The sequence below is a fragment of the Ipomoea triloba genome, chromosome 7 (genome assembly GCF_003576645.1).
Source record: "Ipomoea triloba cultivar NCNSP0323 chromosome 7, ASM357664v1".
Lineage (NCBI taxonomy): Eukaryota > Viridiplantae > Streptophyta > Magnoliopsida > Solanales > Convolvulaceae > Ipomoea > Ipomoea triloba.
Window position 1 is genome coordinate 4,844,050 of NC_044922.1, and position 26,365 is coordinate 4,870,414.

The window sequence follows — 26,365 nt, forward strand, 5'->3', positions numbered from 1 at the left end:
TTGACAACTTTTATTTATTTATTTATTTTCTCTCCTCTCACACAGATTAATGGTCAAGAGTCCACCACTAGAGCATCCTTATCAATGGAGTTTTTTCACTTGATGAGTTTTTGTAAGTGTGATTAAAAAAGAGAAAGTGGGAGTAGGAGAGAAAAAAACAAATCAAATTTAGAAAACAAAAATAATAATAATAAAAATAACACGCGCCCGCTAGGCGCATTAAATTGCGCCTCATGCGAGGCTGTGTGAGTGTGTTTGGAATGCGAAAGGACACCATTACTGTTCCAAAAATGAGATCTTTGGAGACTGATCTCATTTTTTTTCTCTCTATTTCTCTCCCTTCCACATGAGCAATTACTATTCTAATATCCATTAAATATGCACAGATGCATATGGCCTAAAATCTATGGAGCAATGCAATTGGAGTATTTAAAAAGCACTAGACAATTCATTAAACCTCAAATCTATGACCTCCATTTGAAATAATTAATTCATACCACTAGACACTTCATTAAACTATTCATTATTAAAAAAAAAAAAAACAAACGGTATTCTCATGGTCATGATAGATCTAAAGGAAGAAGCCATGGTCATATGGCACCTATCATCTTCATCATTCTCGTACAACGACGAAGACGCCATGACTGGTGTCTCAATTCAAGTGAAAGACAATTAGAAACAAAATGGCAACGTGAACCGTGAAGTGGAACAAGGAAAGTCAATTTATAAAGTTCAAATAAGCCAAAATAAAATTTGTAAGTCTAATAATATCAAAATCTTGTAATAGAAAGTCCAATATGAAGTGCTACAACATCAACAACGTGTTTTACGTGAAATATGTAAAAGGCTTTTAGGAGTCTTAATATGAAAGTTGCATGAGAAGCCTTTGATTAGTTTACAAGATTACTCAATTGGAAGAACTTATCAAAATTGATGAGCTAGCTAGCATATCTAGGAGCATCAAAATTGAGATCCCTAAATTATCATTATTCCCCTTGTTTTTATGTCTTCCTTGTCAAATAAAGTAAAATTTGACTTGCAGAATCATTGCACCTAGGTATGGTCTTGATATGTCAAAAACTAATAGTAGAAAAAAAAATATTAACACATATTACGTAGAAAAATGAAGAAAAACATAACTAGGTAAACTTTCTTACACTTTTGTTAGTGAACTTTTTTTTTTTTCGGTTCTTTTGTAAACTTTCTAAAATCACCAATTGATCCTGAACTTCTTGAAGGGTTTGTATCTTATTAAAAATTCTACCTGTTTTAAAAAAATTATTTTAGAGCAAACTCAAATAGTTTGGTTTTTTGAAGGTTTTTGTCAGCCACAAGAGAAGATAGAGAATACGGGGATGAAAAAAAAAAAAAGGAAAAACAATGTTTGACAATTTTTCTTTTTAAAAAAGTTATTTTTTACGTGCGGGAAATAACTTTTTTCTTCTTCTTTTTCTCCCTCCACACGGGCTCCACTAAGAACCATTATTTGCAAGGAAAAAAAAAACCTTCTTAAAAATCATCTTCCCTATTCGTTAAAAATTTGATAACCAATTTTTCTACCTGCAAAAATCATTACAAAAATCTCTAATGGGTTGTTTTTAGAGCAACCTCATTAGTAGGAGATTTTTCTTGATTTTTGTCCGCATAACTAGGAAAGAGAAAGAAGAAGAGAGAGGGGAAAAAAAAAAGCAAAAACAATTTTTTTTTACATGCCGGGTTGGGCGCGAGATTTGTGCCTAAATCTCAAATTTACCTCCCTTTCTCTCTCTTATGACTTTCTAGGACCCACAAAAAAACTACATATTGCAGGAGAAAAAAACTACGGAGTACTAAAAATACACTCCCGCTTATCCAAAAAGTAATCTCAAGTTCTTATCTCAGCCAAAAATCTTATGCTTAACCAATAGAAGAGAACTTTCAAAATTGACTTATTGCATCCCAATTTATTACAGCCAATAAATATGATATGCAGCCTTTGATTCCTAGCTTTATGCAACCAATATCACCGTCCTATCTCATCTGTTTCGTGTGTCATTGGGCATAATCTAAGATGGATATGAGCAAGAATTTGACTACGTTAAATCTCAATGTGGTACACAGGACCTTTGGTTCACAGAATAGATAAAAAGTGAAATAATATTTTTAAAAATAGACTTATTTCCTCATTTAATAAATATTTTATTCATAAAAATGAGTTATTCACTTTACAGGGAATAACTATTCTAAAGGCCACTTGATATCAAGTAGGTGAGCTGGTGACCAAATCGTTCATAATATTATCTTAAAATAATTTACTACAAAAATGATATAACTGGATAGACCATAATTCTCGTATTCAAAGGTCACAAGTTTAATTCTTACCAACACCCTATTCACTATGCGCACCAATGTGCACATACATATACAACAGGAAAAATAGAATAATTTCAAATAAAATAAAAAATCACTATGAAGTGTGCAAACCATGAAGTTTTGATAACACAATACCGCACTGCAATCAAATCTTCTTTATGAATTTTACATCTCAATGCAAGCATGCAATTGTTCAATGAAAAAACCAATCTACACATCATCATCAAACCATGGCCTGCACTCATATTGTCACCCAAAATCATCTATGCCGCGAATCCCGCCTACATTTCTTCCTACAGCAGGTTCCCAAACGGGTTGGTATTTTGTTGGTGCGTAGCATTATTTGCGGGGAATGCCCCGAACCCTGTGTCGCCGAAAGGATTGTGCGGGCCCATCAATGGATTCTGAGGCTGCAGGGGCTGAGGCGGGTATGCAGCAGGATGGAATGGGCCGAAGGGGTTTGCTTGAGGCGGGAGGGGCATTGGAGCGAGTTGGACAGATGGAGGTGCCGCAATAGCGTTAGACATGGCAAATGGATCGGCTACTTCGAACGGGTTGGGGGCTGGCGCTCCGTATACGGGTTGCTGTGAGGCTCTGTAGGCGCCCTCGTCGTATAAACTGTTAAGAGTGAGCGAATCCAATCCACCAGCCTGCAAAGCAACCAACACAATACACGTTAAAACCACCAACTGTTGCAAAAATCCCCCGCCTAGACCACCTAAGCGCCCCTAGACCGAGGCGAATTGCTCCCTAGGCGTCCGCCTAACTCCTAACTTGGCCGACTCGGCCGAATTTGACCGAGTTAACTCGCCAACTCGGCCGAGTTAACTTGAACGAGTCGGCGTTATTTATATAAGTAAGAGAAGTAAGAGATAATATATATATATAAAATATGACATACACCCGCACACATGCATTATTTTTTTGTTTTTATAGGTCGCCGCCTAGGCACTACCTAGACCGCTTAGGAGCTAGTCTACCGCCCGACTACTGCAACCATGGTTAAAACTATCACCATGTTCATCCATTAGTATGCCATTGAAGCATAACGGGGCTTACCAATTGCCTCTCCTGAGGCGTTGACAAGTTGGTGCCGGGAGTACTGACCAGGGCGAGTTCCCATCCTGTAGGATCGAAGTCTTTGGGCTGTACGGTTTCGGATGTGGTCCCTACACATATTTCATCTCATTAAAATGCCAATAGCTATATATTTTATCACGGAGCACTATCGAGAACAAAAATCGAGAAAATTTACCAGATGGAACTATAGCCAAAGCCAACGCGTTGCTTTCCTCAATCGCAGATACATCTGACGTGGGAGCATTTAACCCCTAACCAGCAAAGTAACGAGAAGTGAAAAAACGAGTAGCGGAAAGCAAATAGTTACGGTCATATGGTAAGGAAAGGAACAGAAGACTAACAAGTAGATCATCGGTTTCAAATTTGACAGGAGGCACGGGGGCAGGAATCTCAGTGGTTGAAACTACAACATCCTCTGCTGGTTGTGGCGGGGGTGGGGGTTCATCACCCAATTCTTTGTGTTCTTCGGATGGTGATAGTTCATCCTCTCCTTTATATGTCAACATAAGCCTCTCAGGGTATTCCTAATTTATCACAGAAAATGTTTTAACATAATTCTCTGATTTGCTATTTTTCCAACAACTTCAGAGATCAATCTAGACAACAACATAAAATCAGCAGTATTTTACAATGAATGAACATGCGTGTTAGATAAGCATAATACCAAAGTTTCTGTAGGAACGGATACTATCCGCGGGGCTTCTCTTATATACTCTTCCATGGTCACTAGGAAGGACTGCGGAGGCTGCAAATAGGAAACCAGTATACTACAAATTAAATCTTATGGATTTAAATTTATTTTTTAAAAAAATTGACGCAAAAAACCCGACTTTTTCCGTTACCTCTCTGAGTACGGGAAATTGGAAATTCCTAGCAAGTTCCAATCCTTTGCAAACTTCATAAAAATCAGATAGGCTTGCAGCCTGCATCATCGAAAACACCAAGGGAAAAGTTCTGAAATTGTTAACGTCATGATATAAAACCATATATACTAAGAAGGATTGAAGCAACACGGCAGTAAATACAATAGTGTGACCTGCTGGCCAGCTCTCTTATAGATGTCAAGGGCCTTGATAGCTTCATGACGTGGCATCTCGAAAAACTGAAATGAAAGAAAAATGTCAGAAAAACAACCAGAGATATAATCTGAAGGATTAATCTAATCTAGTGGGTTCAATCAGTCAATGCACCTTGTCAACAAGATTAATTATTCCGTCATTGATAGCACAATAAATTTTAAAGCTCTCCTTGAGGACCTGAAAGGTGATATAAGCAATCTTCAGACCAGTATTAATAAGCAGAACATACAGGCCCAGGTTAGTTAGCTACAAAACCTTATGTTCCGATATTTTTATTTCTTTAGAACTTCCTTAGTTCCTTCACTGGAAGAAACCATATCCACTACACAATTAAAACTAGAAATCTACTTTGCACTCAACGACAAAATAAGTAAACTACATACCAGGGCTAGTGCATATTGTATCACATAATTTCCAACAGCTGCTCCTTCAGGCTGTTTAAAAAAAAAAAAAAAAAAAAAAAAAAACATAAATTATTTCACCTCCCATATCACACAATATAATGAACTCTGAAGTCTCTCGAAATTAATTATTCAATAGCGGGAATTGACTGGTAGATGTAGCATTAATCAAGCCTTATAAATTTACCCGGCATCCAATAAGGCGATAGAGCAACTGCTGCAAAGCTGGCAACTGGTCCAGAAGCTCTTCACTGTTCAATTCTCTAGTTTTGCTGTAGCCCTGCTACTCAGAGGATATAACAGAAGAAAAATGTCATGTTTAACCAAAGATGTAATAGTGTAAAGCCTAATTAACCCCACTCAATCCTAATCTGCATTGGTATATGCAGTGATGTAATACGACCAATATTGTTTAGCCAAAGCCCAAAAATATTTCAAACGCATCATTAATAATAATAATAATAATAATAATAACAACAATAATAATATAATACGGAGTAATAATAATAATAATAATAACCAAGTATTTAGAAACCCAAGGTAACCCAATGGTGTTGATCAAGTTAATTAAAAACTTTTGGTACTCAACTCAACTAAGCCCTAACCTCAATCCTATTATGTTCTAAATCAGTCATAAATCATTGGAATAGCATGTACTTCTATTTTTATTCCTTTTGTTTTTTGGTGGGGGATTGAAGGGATTAGATAAGTAGGACTAGAATATATTTCTTTTAAAAAAGAAAAAGAAAAAGAGAACCTTAAGTCTTAAGTCTTAACCCCCTAAAATCCTAAATTGTGGAAATTAGTTGTCTGTTCAAAATAATTTGCTTTCTCATATGTTGTAACCTTCAGATATCAATAATATATGAACTAGAATATCATCAACAAATAATTTCTCAAACTCAATAATAATCAAAACATTGCTCCCCTCACAGAAAAAGTGCATGTCCTTCACTATGTTTTAGAAAATAAATTTAAAATTTGATAGGATAAATCATTAAATCATATTGTAACTCATGTTATAACAGAAAAATAGCAATAGAAACAAGGATTCCATCTCAATTCCAGTCAATGAATTAGGAAACACCTTTTCTTGCCCCTGGGCAGGTTTAGGAAGCCGCTCAGCTTCAATGTCATACTTGAGAACCCTAAAGCATTCAAGCCGTTCTTCCAAAAAGAGTGCATATGTGCGTACCCATGCAGAGCAATCCCAAGCTGGGTAAAAGGAATAATAGGTTTGTTCAAAACTTGAATAAATCACAAGATAAATCTAAGAATATCAACTTCTAACAGTGAAAGCAAAACTTGGGGGTTTGGGAGGAAGAAAATTGAACCATCCTACAATATTCCTACTAACCAATAGGGCTTGAATCATCCTTGAAATTGGACATTTGAAGAACACGACCTCTTTGCTGGAAATTCAGAAGTTCCTCACGAAATGTGGGATCACCTTCCCTCAATGTTCTATGGATTACTATGAGTGTTTTCAGTGCCACCTATATGGTATAAAACAATAATTATAAGTAAAATGCTTATCATATCTGGAGCAAGGATGAATCAACATATGAAATATGTTTAAAAAATCAGTTATTTTACAAAATGCCTTTTTTTCCTGTTTTTATTTGTCTAATTACTTCAGAAGAAAAAAAATACTGGATAATTCTCTCAAGGCTTATTGGCCAAACATTGTAAAATTGGTAGTTTAGTACCAAAATTTGAAATAGTGGTGCAATTCTAGCCTATTTTTTCACTTGACCCCCAAAAATTCCAATTTGATTTGAATATGCCAACAATTTTATTAATTAAAAATTGATTAAATAATAAAATATTTTATTCATTTTTTTCCATTAGACATTATTTTCACAAAAGTATCAATTAGTTCAATATATATTGATTATTTATGTTTCTACAAAAGATGTTACTAATCATTCTCTATTATGTATGACAAACATATAAGCCAATTCAAATTGAATTGATTCTTTTTTGGGGATCAAGTTAAAAATTTGGCTAGAATGACACCCTTTTGATACTAAATTATTAACTTAAAAAGGTTTGACTAGAATTGTCACAAGGTACAAAAGGGTTGAAATTTTTTAACCAGTAAGGCCTTCTCACAGTTATCATCCATTTTTCTTGCAAAGCCACCAAGGTTTAATTACTACACTAGAGTATGATGCAAAGAATGAAACAATTCATCTTAATTTTGTAAGAATTGACTCCTCAACTCCCTCTTGTCCTGAACTATACACGCCAGAGTATGTGTAAAGATACAAAGACTATACAATATCAAGTATGCATTACAAATACTCCATCCCATAACACACACAGAAGAGAAAGCCACAAAAAGGTTGATTGTCAGGTCCTTGGGTGATTAATTGAAAATTCAACACCAATTTACTTTTCGTTCAACCTCCCTAGAATGCACTCTATAAGTGATTGCTTTATGTAGAGCAAAGTTTTCATCCTTGAAGAAAAGAAGTGGCAAAATGGCCAGGAAACTATACATTCATAACTAAAGAATAGCACTGAGAAAACTTCTAAGAAAAACAATGCATTTAAGATATTGCAAGGCCTTAATTTAACCAATCTTCAAAATTAACTATGAAGCATAGCATGATTCTAGCAGCTATGATCTTCTATATGAATTCATCTTTCCAACAATATCATTTTTACTATCGCCAAATGTCAAAAACATCAGAGTATTTCATATTAGCTACTAATGTACAAGACCCATTAGGATAAACTGATGGGAGCATATTGCATGTCACCTTATCACTCACTATGCTCTAACCATAACAGTTCTACCTACAAATACCTCTTATGACTTTCACAATCAGATCCAGAAAAGAGCCCCAAAAAACTTTGGAACATTCACAGGTCCTCAAATTTGTAACTATTTGGATTGAAAGGTTTGCAGAGAACTACTCAAAATGGCAATATGCTGGTTATAAACTAAGCACCAAATAAATAACAATGGAAAAGAAAGGAAATAAAGAACTAGAAATAGATACCATACTTGTGTGTTGTGTTTTTTTTATAAAGAAAATCATCCCTAAAGAAGAATGCAATTACATAGATAAGAAAACAAGCAACTTATTGTTTAAAGTATCATTGTTCATCAGATATTCAAAGGACCAAAATTTATTTTTAAAAATGCAATTTGCATTGAAACAGTGAAATCAGGCCAACAAGACTTCAAGTTAGCAAAGAGAAAGAGCATATCATATGAATTCAGCCCTATTTTCAAATTGCAGTTCGTACCGTCCAGTTGTGTGTCTTTGCTAATCTCCTAGCAAGTGCATGAATGCAGTATGCAACATCAGCCCTAGGCCGCACTGCAGATGTATAAACCATAATTTCTGCAACAACAAACAACCAAATACAATAACTCCAGTTTAACACTTCATCTTCAACCATTCTTAATGAAAGAAAAGATGAGCCAGACCCTAAACACAAACATTTCCTTAAAAAATCCAATACAGAAAAATAAAAAAGCACAAATTTTTACAATATATTCTTCAAGAACAAAAGAAAAAACCGAATCCCAGACACAGTTCGTGCACAGCAAATAGATCTAAAGCAAGATTGAAGAACACTCACTTCTGAGATGTCGCTCTTTGGGTGGGCACTCGACATGATTAGTAGCCTTAACGATCGCCACATCGACATCCTAAACAACGAAAAATCGGGCATCGAAGATCAGCAATTAACCGCAATTCAATCGACACAATATCACCAAAAAACCCCAAACACAATGCTCGAAGACATAGAAATAGAGAAGCCAAAGGATATAGACACGGAGAGACAATGAAATGAAATGAAAGGAGAAAATAAGACCTTGAAATCGCTATTGACATGGGCGAGGCCGACTTTGGTGTGATCTTTGAGAGCCCCATAGGCTTTCCTCCATGTTTGTAGCGTTCCCATCTCTCTCTCCCCACCGTTGGCTCCCGATCCCTCTGTGATCTCTCTCTCTAGAAGATTTCTTGAGGCCTGGAATTTTTCTCCAGTGAGGACAAGAGAGAGAAGCAAACAACTTTTTTTGGGGCAAAATTCTTTCAATCAGTTGGACCGGGGTGGCTTTTGGCGGCCCCTCCAATTGGTTGTCTCATCATTTTGCTTAATACATTCAATTCCATGAAATGGAATACCTTAACAACTGTACTTTTTATTATTATAATTATATTTTTTTGGTCTCCATCTGAATATTTGATACCATTTTGACATTGGAGTATAATTCTAGAGAAGTCATTAGGTTGATTAAAGAATATATATTTTGGGTAAAAGGAAGTTCTACATTATTTCTTTCACATAGAAACTTAGCAATGACATGTAATTGTACAAAATTGAATTATACAGGATGCACCATAATAATTCAAAAGACGAGAAATGAACAAAATGAGAAACTATAAACAAGGAAATATGTAGAAAATGAGAAATCATAAATAAGGAAATATGTAGAAAATGAGAAACCATAAATAAGGAAATATGTAGAGATAGTTTGGCTTTTCCTGCTTAACATTTTAAAAACAAATATTGGAGTAGTAAATATGATTGTCATGTTAACTCAAAGTTCCCCAGAAACCCTATCTTTTTTCTGTTACTCCAGGCAGCTCATTACCGAAGCTCAAATTACTGTCAATTTGACTATAGAAACATAACAACACCCTTGTGTGTGTGTTCATTTTTTAAAAAATGAACCAAACATTAAAAAAAAAATAGCCACAAAAATCTAATTAAATGAGCCATTTTCGAAGGTTTCTTTCAAACCCTAAAAACATAATAAGCCATTTTCGAAGGTTTCTAAACAAACCCTAAAAACATAAGAATTCAATTCATTTGAAAGTTATTTCAAATGTTTAATTTGTTTACACTTCAAAAAAGAAAATCAACATACATGCTCGGTAGGGCTAAGGAGTGGTATCCTTGCCATCGAACTTGAACTTTCAAACCAACCACGAGCGAGAGAACTAAAACGGTTACCGAAACAAGCGATGCTTGGATTTTCGACTCCGACCATGGCTTCGACCTTAACCCTTGAAGCCCAAATCGGCAACTCCAACATAGACATCGACATTAGATCTTGAAACCCTCATCTTTAACCTCAACTCTAATTCATCTTGTTTTTGCATGTAATTCGATAAAATACTTTAACGAGTGTTAAGGATGGATTCATCCATGAAAGAGGGGCAATTGCAAGATGGCATAGAGTTGATGTGGAACACGGATGGATTTAGACAATCCAACACGGAGTGGGCTAGAAAAATCTCAACCCATGTAAAAAACGGGTCGGGCTTCGCCAACCCGTTTCTAGATGAACCCGAGACGGACTGGCCTGTTTTGACAGGCCATAGCAATGGCACGCATGTTGCACGGTTAAAGACCATAATTTTTGGGTAAAATAAAGTTCTAGATTATTTACTGAAGTCTTTAGGTGAGAGGGTAAAATAAAGTTCTAGATTATTTGTATAGATAGTTACTGAAGTCTTTAGGTGATTAAAGACCATAATTTTTTGTGTAAAATGAAGTTATAGATTATTTTTCACGTATTTAGTAATTAGCAATGGCACGCATGTTGCACGGTTGCGTGAAAATGAGTTATTTAGGATGTAGCACAAACCGAGAAATATAGGAGTGAGATTCAATAAATGAGAAAATATTGAATGAATTTTGAGAGAATGTGAATCCTATTAATCAAGAAAGAAATATGCAATGAATATAATATGAATTTAATTTCATTGAGGAATAGATTCAAAAATTATTTTATAGTGTTTGGTTGAATTATGGAATAGAAATGCAATAGACATTCAAATAACAAAATTAACATCCACATTGATATATGTATGTATACACATAACAATAACACCACCACCACAACAATAACAACAACAACAATTATTATTATTATTATAGTACATAAAAAAAGCTAATAATTAAAATAAAATTTGGTATTAACAAAAATAAAGAAAAAATAAAATTTGGTATTAACAAAAATAAAGCCTATAAACAAATAGATAAATACACACAACAACAACGACAATAATAATAATAATAATAATAATAATAATAATAATAATTATTATTATTATTATTATTATTATTATATAGAATACATTTTTAACACATGACAAAAATAGAGCGATAAGGATAAATTAGGTATTACTTGTATCAAATATAGGTTACGATATTTGTGAGAACTTATATGAATGGTATAATATTAGGGTTTTCCTTCGAATAGTTATTCTCCTTGCAAAGAGAATAGATCATGCTCGTATGGACAACTTAACTGGTCACAGGGGTGAAGTTGCTCGAAGTCATGGATTAACAAAATTTATAAAAATAAAAAAAAAAACACGGTGGCAATTTGATATACCTGCACCTTACCCCTTCCATATATATAATTGTGTCAAAACCACTTTCTCAACCTACTAAAGCTACAAAAAGTCAATATCGCCTCTATTGAGACTCAAACGCACAACCTTTCATATGAGAGTGTAACCAAATGCCACTAGACCACAAGGCCTTGACAATACAAGCTTGGTGTTAATATTGAAAAAATCTATTTCAGAATGTATGGTAGATCCATTTCCATTTTTTGTCTTACTGTTATTGGGACATTGCCAATTTTAGTCCACTTCATTAATTTTTGTCACAATGCGGCCAGTCTTATTTAGTCCTTGCCACTTTTAGTCCACGTTAAAATTTTCGTCAAATGGCCATCCAAAATAGGGGTATTTTTGGTCTTTTCATGCTTTGGTCATCTCCTTGACCCTTTGCAGTGGTTTTCCTTACACATTTTCATCCAATGAAGAGGTCCGACGAAAGCCATGTGAGCCACATTACAAACCCATGTCTTTCAACGGACCTCTTTATTGGATGAAAATGTATAAGGAAAACCTCTGCAAAGGATAAAGGAGATGACCAAAGCATGAAAAGACCAAAATACCCCTGTTTTGGACGGTTATTTAACACAAATTTTAACAGTGGACTAAAAGTGGTAAGAACTAAATAAGACTGGCCGCAATGTGGCAAAAATTAATGAAGTGGACTAAAATTGGCAATGCCCCAATAACAGTAGGACCAAAAATGAAAATGACTCTTAGGTCAATTGTTATATGTAATGTGTTTGTATAAGGTAATGTCAAAAGTTTTTAGCTAACCAATTAAAAGACCTTTCACGCTTAACATGTTGGAAGAACTCAATTACATTTTTTTTAGTGGAATAATGTCACTCTATTAATAGGAAAAAAAAAAAAAACTTTTACATGTGAATAACGATGATAGGTAGGTGCCACATACCCTTACTTTGAAAGGGAGACAAATCCCTTCTTCACAATGAAACTGTGACTAAAGTCTAAGCACATCCAAGAAGTACAAAAGTGTCAACAAGTATAGATTAGAAGTAAAGAATAAAGCAAGGTGTAAAACTATTAGCCAAGACTAAATCAAATTGAAATCCAAGAATCAAGAAGATGAGATCAATGTTAAACCAATCCCAATTCAATTACTTTTTTTTTTTTTTTTCAAAAGTCAAGTATATATTTAAAGTTTTTTTTTTTTTTTTTTTNATCCACATTGATATATGTATGTATACACATAACAATAACACCACCACCACAACAATAACAACAACAACAATTATTATTATTATTATAGTACATAAAAAAAGCTAATAATTAAAATAAAATTTGGTATTAACAAAAATAAAGAAAAAATAAAATTTGGTATTAACAAAAATAAAGCCTATAAACAAATAGATAAATACACACAACAACAACGACAATAATAATAATAATAATAATAATAATAATAATAATAATTATTATTATTATTATTATTATTATTATATAGAATACATTTTTAACACATGACAAAAATAGAGCGATAAGGATAAATTAGGTATTACTTGTATCAAATATAGGTTACGATATTTGTGAGAACTTATATGAATGGTATAATATTAGGGTTTTCCTTCGAATAGTTATTCTCCTTGCAAAGAGAATAGATCATGCTCGTATGGACAACTTAACTGGTCACAGGGGTGAAGTTGCTCGAAGTCATGGATTAACAAAATTTATAAAAATAAAAAAAAAAACACGGTGGCAATTTGATATACCTGCACCTTACCCCTTCCATATATATAATTGTGTCAAAACCACTTTCTCAACCTACTAAAGCTACAAAAAGTCAATATCGCCTCTATTGAGACTCAAACGCACAACCTTTCATATGAGAGTGTAACCAAATGCCACTAGACCACAAGGCCTTGACAATACAAGCTTGGTGTTAATATTGAAAAAATCTATTTCAGAATGTATGGTAGATCCATTTCCATTTTTTGTCTTACTGTTATTGGGACATTGCCAATTTTAGTCCACTTCATTAATTTTTGTCACAATGCGGCCAGTCTTATTTAGTCCTTGCCACTTTTAGTCCACGTTAAAATTTTCGTCAAATGGCCATCCAAAATAGGGGTATTTTTGGTCTTTTCATGCTTTGGTCATCTCCTTGACCCTTTGCAGTGGTTTTCCTTACACATTTTCATCCAATGAAGAGGTCCGACGAAAGCCATGTGAGCCACATTACAAACCCATGTCTTTCAACGGACCTCTTTATTGGATGAAAATGTATAAGGAAAACCTCTGCAAAGGATAAAGGAGATGACCAAAGCATGAAAAGACCAAAATACCCCTGTTTTGGACGGTTATTTAACACAAATTTTAACAGTGGACTAAAAGTGGTAAGAACTAAATAAGACTGGCCGCAATGTGGCAAAAATTAATGAAGTGGACTAAAATTGGCAATGCCCCAATAACAGTAGGACCAAAAATGAAAATGACTCTTAGGTCAATTGTTATATGTAATGTGTTTGTATAAGGTAATGTCAAAAGTTTTTAGCTAACCAATTAAAAGACCTTTCACGCTTAACATGTTGGAAGAACTCAATTACATTTTTTTTAGTGGAATAATGTCACTCTATTAATAGGAAAAAAAAAAAAAACTTTTACATGTGAATAACGATGATAGGTAGGTGCCACATACCCTTACTTTGAAAGGGAGACAAATCCCTTCTTCACAATGAAACTGTGACTAAAGTCTAAGCACATCCAAGAAGTACAAAAGTGTCAACAAGTATAGATTAGAAGTAAAGAATAAAGCAAGGTGTAAAACTATTAGCCAAGACTAAATCAAATTGAAATCCAAGAATCAAGAAGATGAGATCAATGTTAAACCAATCCCAATTCAATTACTTTTTTTTTTTTTTTTCAAAAGTCAAGTATATATTTAAAGTTTTTTTTTTTTTTTTTTTNTTTTTTTTTTTTTTTTCAAAAGTCAAGTATATATTTAAAGTTTTTTTTTTTTTTTTTTTAAAGTTACAAATTTTAAATATTTTCAAATAATTTAAAGAAATCGTTTTCTTGTTTTAGTAACACCTCAAAGGGTGACAATGTAGTCCAACCTCTGATTAAGTTAGAAGAGACCAACGTCATCTCATCCATACCCCATGAGTAAAAACCCTTTTCTTTAAACAAAACAATGAAACTTTACTACCCATGCTTTGGGCAAGATGAGGTAATACTAGTCGACATATTATTGACTACAACCAAAATACTAATACCCGAATTTTAATTGATACAACCAAAATATAAATACCCGATACCCGATATTTTAGTTGATACAACCAAAATACAAATGGCTGATATTTAAGTTGAAACTAAAAGTATGACACCACCTAACACCATCTAAATTAGATGTTTCCCACCTAAGATGCTCCAAGAATCCCCCTAAACAATGTAACTTATGTAGTGACAACCATTCTTATTCTTTGGTTGAACTACAATAAAATAAACCTAGATTTTAGACAATGTTTTGAAAAGGGTTTATTAATCAAATAAAAAAAGACTTATTTCATAATCTTCACAAGACCAATTCATCTTTTTACCTGTCAATGTGTCATTTCCATTCACAGTTTGGAGCAGAATACAAGTAATTTCTACCCAGTCCAAACATCCAGCCTGTAAAGCACTATCTTTGGTGTAAAGAATCTGAAATGGTTTCTCTTCTGAACAACATTGTCCCTAAACAAGAATCCACAGACATTTGAAGTTTCCTGTACTATATTTGCATTTCATTCATGTTTTTTTTTGGTGCTTTTCAGGTGGGTAAATTCCTAAGCAAACGAAGGGCGCGGGCCCAATGAGACCTCTGTGAGAGCACGATCCTCCTCAAAACCGGGACTGCTCCTGCTGCAATGATAGCCGCGTGGTTTTCGCTGTCCATGCTTAGATTATACAGAATTGCTAGCCCCGCGTCCACAGCCCGCTCGGTCCCGTTCTCTATGAGCTTCACCAGCGGGAAGATTCCCCCCTCGGCAGAGACAGCCCGGGTGGAGTCCACCACTCCTTCGGATATAATCCTGTTCAGTTCCACGACTGCAGCCTCCTGTACCTCGGGTGAAAACGAGGTTTTCATCTGTTCTACCAGCCTCGGGATCGTCTCGTAGAGAGTCACCTCCATGTTGATCGGGTTCTCGAAGCCGGAATAGGGGCCGGATAGAGAGCTGAGTTTGACAAGGCAGGCAGCGACCCAATCTTTGTGGTAAAGAGGGATGTCGGACTTGAGGACCCCTCGGAGCAGTTTAGTGAAGTGGTATGCGTTTATTTTACGCCGAAAATGCTCAAAGTCCAGTAGTTTCGTTAGAAGCCGAGATGCTGCAGATATAGCGTAACCAGCTTCTTCAATTTCGAGGGCATGTAGTTCCGGTTTCTGGCCATCAAAATCTGCCTCTGCTAATAAAAGCAGAAGACGGGATAAACTTCATACGCATTAATTAAGCTAATATTTCTATCAAAAAACTTGTATTCTCAAGAAGTTTTTCAGGTCACGGAAAATTGAGAAACAGAAATGATGAAAGCATTCTCTGATAATTGAAAGTCGTGCACAAGTATCTCGTACCTTTCAAGCATTCCTGCTTAAAAACAGCATCTAAACCGGATTCTATGTCAATTGAGATTATCTTTTCAGTGCACGGTTCAACAACTGAAACAAACTCGAGGATGGAAGCAACTTTTCTCTGCACATCCGAGGATGATGTCTTCAAGATATCAATGAGGCGAGTAAGAACCGCAGAATCCAGAACATCAACCGCGTTGGTAGTTTTCAAGCTACAAGAACAGGAATCAAAGGGTTAACATACGCAGATAGCCAGACATATATATATTACATGCCAATGAAACAATTGTGAAAATCAATGAGTTGGCTTATACATATACAGATAAATATTAAAAAACCTTGTAGTTGATACAGATATCTCATTCTCCTTTCCTCCAGGTCCCATGTTTCTTGTTTCATCCCATCCCTTCTCTGAAAACTTGGCTGGTCCCTCGAAAAACTAAAAACCGATAAAAATAGGGTCATTAAGAAAGACTCCTGGAAGCATTTTGAGCATACATTGTGTGCCTGTTTGTAAAGAGTATAATTCTGGTCTTATGATTATTTATTGTGAATACTCCATAGTTTACTTCACGTTACTTATGTATTATTGGCTTAAACAAGCTAAAAGGTGTTGGATAATCAATAATTCACAATCTTTGCGGAACATGTAAAAAGTGGATTATAGTTAATCTACAAACCTTTGATTTCATTTCTTTGCTAGGATCTAGAATTCGAGTAAGAATATCCAGAATCTGCAGGCAAGGCATATTGTTTCTTATTTCAGCAGAAGTATGAAATAATTATGACTCGTGAATTTCAAAAAAGTTTCGGTGATTCAGTAAATACTATACCGTTTTTGTAATGTTGCTAGAGATCTCTAAGTGATTCAGTAAATTAATCAGAGAATGCAAAACATTTTCCTCTTCTAGTCTTTTGCAAACTGCATTGCTGCACCAAAAGATACAGAAGGATTTATAAAAAACTTCAGATGTTCAACAGTATAAATCATCTCCCACAAATTCCAATTAAAATATTAATATGAAACGTAAAATATTACTAGACGTGGACCTACAGAATCATAGCTGCACCAATTGGATATACAATTAAAGATAATTTAGAAAAAAACCTGACAGATAGCCTTTCCAGAGCCCGAACAACAGCACATCTGATTTTGTCATTAGGATGATTGATCAGCTCGGTTAGTTGATTAACAGCACCGGCTTCCATAAAGGAAACACGCATATGTTCGCTGAAGGATGCATCGGCAATTGCCTCGGCCGCTCTGGCAACAGCCAACTCATCTTCAAGTCCAAGAATAAGAACCAATCGAGCCACGCCATCAGTCCATGGCAAAAGAGTAAACCGACTTGACAGCAGTTCATGGTTTAACTTATTATCTTCGATTTCTATAGCCCCTTTACGGTCAAGGAATTGTTGCCTCGCTTGACCGTCCATTGCATTCACCTTTGCTTCCTCAGAGTTAAATGGTGAAGGGGCTTTCGATCTCTGCTCAACCAAAGGGACCAAAACTAGACCCTCCTCCATAACAAGAATCTTGTTGTACTCATCTTTAGCAAGTTCCAACAATGCATTTTTTGCTTCTTTTCTAATCACCTTAGACCCCTCCATACCTGTTTTCAATAGTCTGGCCTGCAAGTTGAGCCACTCATTAGTCATTAATGAATTCAACTGCACTAGAATTTTCTTTATAAACAAAGAAAAACGAAGTGAGACTCACCAGTTTCGGAATAACGCCAACTTCAATCATGATCTTGTGATTAGATTTGCTTAATGTCAGATTAGCCAAAACCCCTCCAGCTGCCTCCACCACCCTCACTTTGTCATCTTCCAGTAACTTCATTAATACGTGCAAGAGATCGAAATTTGCCATTTTTATTCTGTGCTTCTCATCCACCGACAAATTCCACAGCGTACAAAGGCTTTGCTCCTTCACCTATATATATTAATTTAAAGTTACACCACACGTATTTACGTCAGAAAGATGCATGGAAAACAGAGTGAAATGGTAGACTTCTGTACATTAGAAGATAGTGAAGATCGCCTCAATAGGCCTGTTATCTCCTCTATTGCGCCACTCTCTGCCACTGAATCCCGGTATACATTCACCGATGACACCACTCTCAAAAGACCAGCAGCTGCTTCACGTGCAGAATCAGATTCCGACTTTAGAAGATTCACGGTAAGATTGACAGAGCCAGGAAACTGCATTATGGTATCTACACACTTCTTTCCCCCAAGTGAATACTTCCATAGGGCATCAATTGCCTCTCGTCTATCAAGAGGATCGTTGTCTAAACCCAGCATTCGGACGAACAATGCCACATAACCATCACCGATAGTAGACATGCTGTCCCCTGTGGTATCAACATCCTGGAAATGGAAGAGCAATGCACTGTATCATTACTTATCCTGTTTATAGAAAGAACACGGCAACCAAGTTTTTCAACAAAAACAATAACCAGAAAAGATAAGAACAGAGAATAATCAATTCACTTGAACAACGAGATGTCAACGAAACAGTTGAATTCAATCCTTCAATATCCATGGCTAAATTTGTACATGTACATGTTTAAGGTTGTATATAAATATGTTGTTTGTAACCTGGATGTTTTATCACCATCCCAATTAATAAAAGAACAATTCGGTTCCATGAACATAGGCACATTATCGAACCACGTAAATCAGGTCTTCTCTATTTTCTGCCATTATCTTTTCGGGTGACGAGAAAAACTGCAACCACTACTCATGCACTGTGTAAACCTGCCTTGTGACCCTAGCTGGCATGCTCAAACTAAGAAGGTCAATAGACCGCTCCGATTATTGATTTCTGTTCTTGTTAATCTCAACAAATTTAGCTCTTTTTCCATGGATGAATCACCTAAACTGAAATGAACTATTTCTACCTCAAACAGATTGCAGGCAATACCCCAACACCCAAAATCCAAACCATAGTTACACACACAAAAACTCCACACTTGAATAAAACAAAACCCCCAATTCCAACCATCCAATACTGCAAAAAACAATTCCAGGCAAAAGTGGAACTTACAAGAGAAGCAGGCTCCTGGGTGATCGCAGAAACATCACTCTCTCCATCACTGCAGGCCCTCGTGAGCACTGAAGGCCGGTTGAGAAAGCAGTGAAATTTGAAGGAAGAGAGAGTACGAGGGGTGAGTTTTCTTGTTCTAACTGTAAAAACGGCCACATGGGTTGCCAAGATTGTACGTTTTGGGTGATTGGGAGGCCTGAATTTGAGATGGGTAGGGAGCGTTAGGGCCATATCCGGTTAAGTGAAGCGTCTATGCCATAAATAATACGGAGTATTGAACAGCCTCGGGCTGTATAGGGGTTTGGATTCTGGGTTTGTTGAGGTGATACTGTGATAGCTTTGTTGGATATGCAAGAAACGACAATGGTGGAATCTCCTAGAAAATCATTATCTAATTAATAAACCATAATCCAATTTTTCTGCAAATAATTATGAATACATATAGGTCAAATGAACATTTTGCCCAGAATAAAGAACTGGAGTCTAGAAGAATTGATTGAAAAGGGATCAAACATCAGAATCCAAATCGCAGGTACCGTACGAGGATGACTTCTAAGTTATAGTGCAATATGGTAAAAAAAAAATAAAATTTAATCCATAACAATATGCTACCACTATTTAAGGATTGCATTAAATATGATAAAAAATTAAAAATAATACTTTCTCTGTCACATTTTATCTGTTCTAGGTCAAATTAACTCTTTCTTCTTTGTTTATTTGTAATTTCTAAATATATAAATTTTGTATATTAATACTCACTTTAACCGAACTAAACACATAAAAAGTGACAGAGAGAGTTCTTTTGCCTCCACTAAGGCTTAAACCCGCTCCCATCATCCTTATGGAAGTGTAAACCAGGACACTGGGTGCCACTAGACCATAAGGTCTCTGGCAAAGAGAGTATTAAAAAGAAAAAAAACTATTATTTATATCATTTTCAAATGACTAACAAGTAACAATAATTCTCAACCATATATATTCTTCTACTCACAGTATAATCAAACAAATAACACATATCCCTCTTCCCTTCACAGCTTGCTTGGCTCAGAGATGAGCTTCTCACTCACCACCACCTCCCATCTCCCCAAGCCTCTCCCTTCTCTCTCCCCTCCCTCCAAACACAAAAAGCTTCATCTATCTATCCCCATAAAGGTAATCACACCCTCATATATCTCTTTACTACTTTAATCTTATCATCATCATCAAATTTATGTATTCTTGATTGATAGCAGGCATTCAAAAACACCAATACTAAAGCCACCCGATGCTGGACTAACCAAATATCTGCATTAGCTATCCAAATAGCAGCAATCTTGGCCACTGTAAGCTGCTAATATAAGACACTACTCATCATTTATTATGTTTCACTGATGTTTTGTTTCCAGTTAAAAGAAGATTTGATTGTGGCAGGGAGGTGCAGTAGAGCCGGCTCTGGCGGTAACGGGAGTGAATGGACAAGAAGATCTGATATGGATTTTGATTCAATCTGGGATTTCGGCCTTCCTCTACTTCATTGTTTTCCCCGTCAGTGATTAAGTTATTACTTATTAGTTACTATAGCTTCTTGGAAAATAAATGTTTTTGATTTCACTGTGCTAATAAATAAACATGTTTTGTTTTGTGGTTGGATTTGCAGCCTATCCTCATGAATTGGCTGAGGATAAGGTGGTATAGGAGGAATCTGTTGGAGATGTATGTCCAGTTCATGTGTGTCTTCATCAATTTCCCTGGGTAAGTTGTCTATCTATTATTTGTGACCACAGATTAAACTTTAATCAAATAATAGTTAAAAATTTAATTATTTATCTGATTTAGAACCAAAATTGTATTGTTCTTGATATTATGGAACCAGAACTGTCACGATTCTAGTTCAGTTTCTACAATACATGATTCAGTTCGAATTAGACAGTTCAATCCGAACCGTGGTGATCCCTATCCACTAAATACTAATGTTGTTGAATTCATTGTTTGGAATTGGAGAATGATACTGTGGTTTTCATGTACAGCTTGGTGTTGTGGGCACCATTTCTCAACTTCAGGAAATTACCACAAGACCCTTCCATGAAGTACCCCTGGTCGGTGCCGGAAGACAGTTCTAAGGGCAGGAACATCTACCGGAAATATCCTTGGGCAACTCCGGAGGACTATGACTAATCCACAATTGATTCTTTCATACTCATGTCTTTCATCATAAACCTCTGAGCTATGAATATACAGATAATTGTTTGTGTATGATCATAGATTAATAGCGCAAACATACTGTAAATTCTCTACCCTTTCAATACAATGCATACAAACAGACAGCATATGCAGACACAAAAACAATGTGTTATGAAATACTCAGCAGCAATTTGGAAGTGACTTAGTAAACTTCAAGACTGTAATAAAGAATGCAAAGAACATAATTACCAAAATCTTTTTATTTGAAACAAAGCACTAAACATTTCTTACAATGATGAGCCCTGTTGAGTTGGTAGTACAAAGCACTAAACGTAACGTTTCTTGTCCCCACATATCTAATGGAAATAAAATGCTTTAGGGAGACATAGATGTCCTTGAGAAAATAATAATAGTATTTACTGGGAGGTTAAATCGCACTATCAGAATTAGAGGTTAAATCTCTAACCTGCTAGTTAAGACCCGTAAAAATGATAAGTAACAAGGATATGACAGACTATACTCACATCTGTGATCTTTGCAACGGTAAACTCTCTGAATAATTTGTCACGGATATAAATTATGTTGTTTTTTAGTGATGAAAACGACGACGAATTTATTTTTTATTGTGAAATAACGACATAATTTATTCTATTGCAATTGTATTTTTATTTTTACTTCTAAATGTCATCGTGTTTTTTAAATAATCAAATCAAGTTTATTTATTTATTGATTTTTTGTGTGAGAGAAAGAATCAAATCAAGTTATTTAAATTATAAATTAAAACCCTAAAATCCCCAAATCATTCAGTCATTCAGCCATTGCCCCCCGCCCTAATTTGTGAAGATTGAAGACCCAGCACACCGCCTCCGCCGCTAACTGCACAGCGCACCGCCGTCGCCGTCTCCCACTCCAGACTCCCAGTCGCCTGTCGCCTTCAGTCATCGTCCGTCTCCACTCGCCACCAGGTTCATAGTTTTTCCTAATTTTCCTATTGATAGTTGTGCACTTGTGTTTTTTTTTTTTTTTTTATAAATAAATTTCCAGAAAGTATGCTTAATGCTTTGCTTAATTGCTTATGTTTATTTGTTTACTGGAAAATGCTATTTCCAGAAATTATGCTTTGATAAGTTAAAAAATATGCTTGGTAAAGTTGCAGAAATTTGTCCAAGTGATGTTTACTTTGAAGATGCTGCATTTTGGTGTGTTAGCTATTGCATGTGTGTGTGTTTGAGTCCACTGAATTAAAATCTTAAAGTTGCCACCATCACCAGCTTCTTGTTGATAACTATGAAGCTGGAAAAATGGTTGCTTTTGAGCAAGCAATTCCAAATTCGGAAGAGGTTTACACTTCTGATAATGTATTATTACTTGAATTTAATGTGGATTGATAATGTTTTAGAATTAATATTTTATAATTAATTGTGTTTTAGTATGTCATTCTAGTTTTATATTAATATTTTAAAAGCTTATATTACTATTTAAAAATAATAATGATAAATAAATTATTTATGTTTTGCTATAGAATATATGTTTACATAACTTTAATCTCTATTAGTCGGGTTTGACTCTGCACATGTGTCAGATTTAAACTTTTTTTTTTTTTCTTTTTCTTTCTTTCTTTCAAAACTCTTGAATTTATCTCGCAAGATCCCTGACAAGTACCAATGTACCCTATGCCCCTTGGCAAATGGCAACATTGTATACATTCCCTTTAATCCATCATGTTTTACTGTTTCTTTGTCAAGGGTCCCCTTCATATCTTTGTTTTTGTAGCATCCATGCTGTACATTAGTGACCTTTTCTCTCGAGTTTGAATGTCTACTTTGCCTTGCAAATAGCTGTAATTATTCTAAGTACATTCTCAACTCCCTTTGTCAGTTTACGTGGAATGGCATATTCTTAATCTGGTGCTTTTGTTCAGGTATACTAGATCAATAATCAATATAATGCCTCGTAAACTCACAAGGCATCGTCGATTGTTAAGATATAAACCTTTTGGCTTCTCTCCATTTGCTCGATCTATAGCCCAACTTGCCTCAGATAACAAGGTCAAGTGCAAGATTTACAATGGACTACAGGAAAAAAAATTTCCCAGCTCATCAGGTGCAGTATTTTAGTAAAGTGTTAAAACAGTGAACTTTCATGTTTTCTGGTGTGACTCTCAAACTTGCACTGCTTGAATTTGGGCTTCCAGGTAATGGGGTTCTAAATCACACCCAAGGAGGCAAAAATCAGCATTCTGATTCTTCTGATGATGAGTTTGAAGTAAGAATAGACAGGGTTTTTGCTATTTTAAATTTGTTACTCCGTGTTATTTATCTTTGGGTTAACACATTCTTTTTAATTGAAGGGCACTGTCCAAGCTGACTTTGAGTTCTTTGATCCCAAGCCTGATGACTTCCATGGAGTGAAGGTTCTCCTGCAGACCTACCTTAATAATAAACAATGGGATTTGAGTGGTTTTGTGGACTTAATCTTGGGACAACCCTCAGTAGGGACTGTTGTTAAGATAGCGAATGACGAAGATGAAGGAATTTACTCTGTTATCAGTGCTCTTAACTTGGGAAGATATAAGGCAAGCAACATACTTTTGCTATCCTATTTCTTTATTCATCGTATACAATAAACATAAACGAATTATTGCGGAAGTCAATGTACCTAAAAGGAAAAATCAGTCAATAACTCGATAAGCCACTCAGCTTTCACATTAGTATGTGATTATACTTTCTAAGTGCTTAGTAAATGGCAATGAGAGAAATTAGGTATTAATTAATCTCTAGTCCAGGGACTACTTGCTCATGTCAATTAAGGGTTTTTGTACTGCAGAACAGTAAGTGCATAATGGAGCTCAAGAAATTCCTGCTCAGTGCATGCCAAGATAACAATGCACAAGCTAACTTGAGCTCGCTGCTTGAAGAGCAATCCAATAACGTTGGACTGTTAGTCTCCCAACGCGTAGTAAATCTTCCTCCACAGCTTTTGCCTCCCCTTTATGATGGCCTCTTGGATGAAATCTCATGGGCTACAGAAGATGAGGTTAGATGGTAAAATTATTAGGATTTGAGGTGTTTATGATAGTTTCTTTTTCTTTAATAAGTTAATTAGACTGTGAGTTCCATTTCTTGTAGCCCACAGAAGAGCTTCGAAAATCTTTTTGCTTCAAGTTCTATCTAGTGGTCAGTAAAATTTACAAGGTATGCTCAATTGTTTTCTGATCTGTCCAACTTGTTTTCATGTGATTGATAGCCTTGTACTCTTGAATTGATAATAGTATTTTCTTTATTTTTATGCAGCATAAAAATGCAGACAAAAAAACTTTACCAAGTAAAAGCGGTGATGAAGCTATAATATATGTTAAGCCTGAGGAAGAAATACTTCATGAGGTACAATACTGGTGTTCTTTTGTTACTTTTCACATTTGAATCAGGAGCTCACTGACTTTTTAAAGTAACTTCCAGCTAAGCTCTTGGTCCTTCACTTTCCCTATCTCTCAGCCAGTCAGAACTGATGAGGTAAGTGTTTCGAATCTTTAAATTCTGAGCAAAAGATTAGTAGGCTAGACATTGATTTTTCATTTTCTAATGTATGTGCCACTGGTAATTGTTTAAAAACTTGTAAATCTGATCATGCATAATATAATTCCCCTTAATTTGATCCATCTTCTCTATTGCAGCTCAAAGATTACCGGATAACTGGTTTGGTCATGGCAGTGGAAGCAAGCAAAATATCCAAATTCCGAAAACAGTTAAACTCTTTAATAGATAATTCATGATTCCATCTGCAGTTCCACCAGCTATCATCATATAGTGTTCGTTATTTAAATTAAAGCGGGAACAATTGCCATCTGACTTCTTTCAGTCAGACACATGAACCCAGTAAGCTCACTGTTCGATTGCCATCATCATATGTTTTGCTTGCTTATAGATGCTGAAGGGTTTAACCAATTTTGATCACTGTTAGTAACTCCATGGAATGACGGCTATCTTGTACCTGGTACATCACTGCATTTGATTCGGTAAAATTGCAATTTGCAACATAGTTCAATTTTGAACCAATGTTATCTTTTTACAAATGCATGCAGTTTTTCATGAACTAAATATGAAAATTTGCTGCTTTTATTTAGTTCTAATTAGTGACTTGCAATCTGATTGGAGTATCTTAACAATGGTTACCTTTGCAAATACCTTAGACTGTGTTTGCTTTACTTGCTAATTAGTGACTTGCAATATGATTGGACTAGGAGTATCGTGGCAACGGTTACTTTTCCAAATACCTTAGATTGCATTTGCTTTAATTCTCTCATTTTTATTCATTTACCCAATACAAATATTCGTTTTAAATCATATGATAATGACAGCAGTGATGCTGTTTATTTCACTAAGAAATGATGGAAATTGGGGGAAAGAAAAGACTTGTGGTGAAGTTGTCAGGATTTTGCGCAATGTGTTCCGTGAGGATATGTATATTGTTTTGTGCCATTAATGGAGAACTTTTGCCAGCTGATATACACTAGCCCATTTAGCATGTATAAATTCAAGATTATATATTGCCTCATGGAACTAAAAGTGTAATTTTCACAATTTATGAAAGGTTATGGTTCAACTCTACTTTATTCTCCAGTATAGAAGGTATTTGGTTTCCTGATTATTTAAGGATTTTAATAATTATGATTGAATTATAATTATTATCTTGTATGCCAGGATGAAAGTGTGAAACCAAATGTGAAAAGAAGAAATTAATTAGAGATTAAGAAATGATATGATGTGAGATGATAGCACCCAGTCCTTATCTTCTAATCTCTATTAGTTTTAAGCATTTGATGGTAATGATTATCAGTTAGCCTTTGACACTAGTTTTGTTGATTTGTTGGTAAAGAGATATCATTGCCAGAATGAATGCTATGTCTGCGCATGTCTTCTTGTTGTTGAGAGGTTAGATAGGTAATTTTCTACAACCTAGTTTGTAGACCTAGTAATTTGTGACACAACACGAAATCAGACATGAAAATAAATAGGTCAGTGATTACTTTTAATGTGCATTAGGTCATTAACGGGTTGTCTTAAGATTTGTGTTTTAATGGGTCAATCCACATAACTTGTTATGAATTTGTTTAATTTATTAATATTAGCATTAATTATGAGTTTTGAATGTTATTTTTAAAACATTTTATCAATATTATGGTATGTTATGAATTAGATGTATATCTTTACTATTTTGTTGATTTAATTCTAGATTTAATAACAAAGATTTTTATAAAAAGAAAATTATATTAACATGTTTAATGGGTT

The 26,365-nt window shown here is 35.1% G+C and overlaps 4 protein-coding genes across 6 annotated transcripts; 2 read left to right on the plus strand and 2 right to left on the minus strand.

Annotated features, from left to right (window-relative positions):
- Window positions 1–2,303: 2,303 nt before the first annotated feature.
- Window positions 2,304–8,998, minus strand: LOC116025649 (putative clathrin assembly protein At2g01600). Of its 2 annotated transcripts, none has more exons than XM_031266958.1 (15): window positions 8,750–8,998; window positions 8,513–8,582; window positions 8,174–8,271; window positions 6,270–6,408; window positions 6,000–6,127; window positions 5,100–5,192; window positions 4,895–4,945; window positions 4,623–4,688; window positions 4,469–4,534; window positions 4,275–4,355; window positions 4,097–4,177; window positions 3,774–3,956; window positions 3,608–3,683; window positions 3,412–3,521; window positions 2,304–3,002 (listed from the first exon to the last, which is right to left on the minus strand). In XM_031266958.1, exons 1-15 carry the CDS (start codon window positions 8,837–8,839, stop codon window positions 2,646–2,648), a joined length of 1,689 nt encoding a protein of 562 aa, XP_031122818.1. In that variant the 5' UTR covers window positions 8,840–8,998; the 3' UTR covers window positions 2,304–2,645. The 2 variants fall into 2 exon arrangements, with proteins under 2 accessions (XP_031122818.1, XP_031122817.1); XM_031266957.1 differs by having other exon boundaries at window positions 5,100–5,195.
- Window positions 8,999–14,829: 5,831 nt separating this feature from the next.
- Window positions 14,830–19,412, minus strand: LOC116025531. 2 transcript variants are annotated; one of them, XM_031266775.1, is made up of 9 exons: window positions 18,918–19,412; window positions 17,888–18,238; window positions 17,586–17,801; window positions 16,974–17,497; window positions 16,699–16,795; window positions 16,546–16,599; window positions 16,204–16,304; window positions 15,869–16,077; window positions 14,830–15,702 (listed from the first exon to the last, which is right to left on the minus strand). In XM_031266775.1, the coding sequence occupies exons 1-9, from the start codon at window positions 19,146–19,148 to the stop codon at window positions 15,068–15,070; spliced, it is 2,418 nt and encodes an 805-aa protein (XP_031122635.1). In that variant the 5' UTR covers window positions 19,149–19,412; the 3' UTR covers window positions 14,830–15,067. The 2 variants fall into 2 exon arrangements, with proteins under 2 accessions (XP_031122635.1, XP_031122636.1); XM_031266776.1 differs by having other exon boundaries at window positions 14,830–15,699; window positions 18,918–19,408.
- Window positions 19,413–19,927: 515 nt separating this feature from the next.
- Window positions 19,928–21,274, plus strand: LOC116025802 (NAD(P)H-quinone oxidoreductase subunit L, chloroplastic). The gene is made up of 5 exons (XM_031267151.1): window positions 19,928–20,069; window positions 20,150–20,239; window positions 20,328–20,441; window positions 20,554–20,648; window positions 20,924–21,274. Exons 1-5 carry the CDS (start codon window positions 19,968–19,970, stop codon window positions 21,069–21,071), a joined length of 549 nt encoding a protein of 182 aa, XP_031123011.1. The 5' UTR covers window positions 19,928–19,967; the 3' UTR covers window positions 21,072–21,274.
- Window positions 21,275–21,863: 589 nt separating this feature from the next.
- Window positions 21,864–25,684, plus strand: LOC116024702 (protein BCCIP homolog). The gene is made up of 9 exons (XM_031265673.1): window positions 21,864–22,042; window positions 22,999–23,180; window positions 23,272–23,342; window positions 23,428–23,652; window positions 23,904–24,113; window positions 24,206–24,271; window positions 24,371–24,460; window positions 24,536–24,589; window positions 24,751–25,684. Exons 2-9 carry the CDS (start codon window positions 23,024–23,026, stop codon window positions 24,847–24,849), a joined length of 972 nt encoding a protein of 323 aa, XP_031121533.1. The 5' UTR covers window positions 21,864–22,042; window positions 22,999–23,023; the 3' UTR covers window positions 24,850–25,684.
- Window positions 25,685–26,365: the final 681 nt, after the last annotated feature.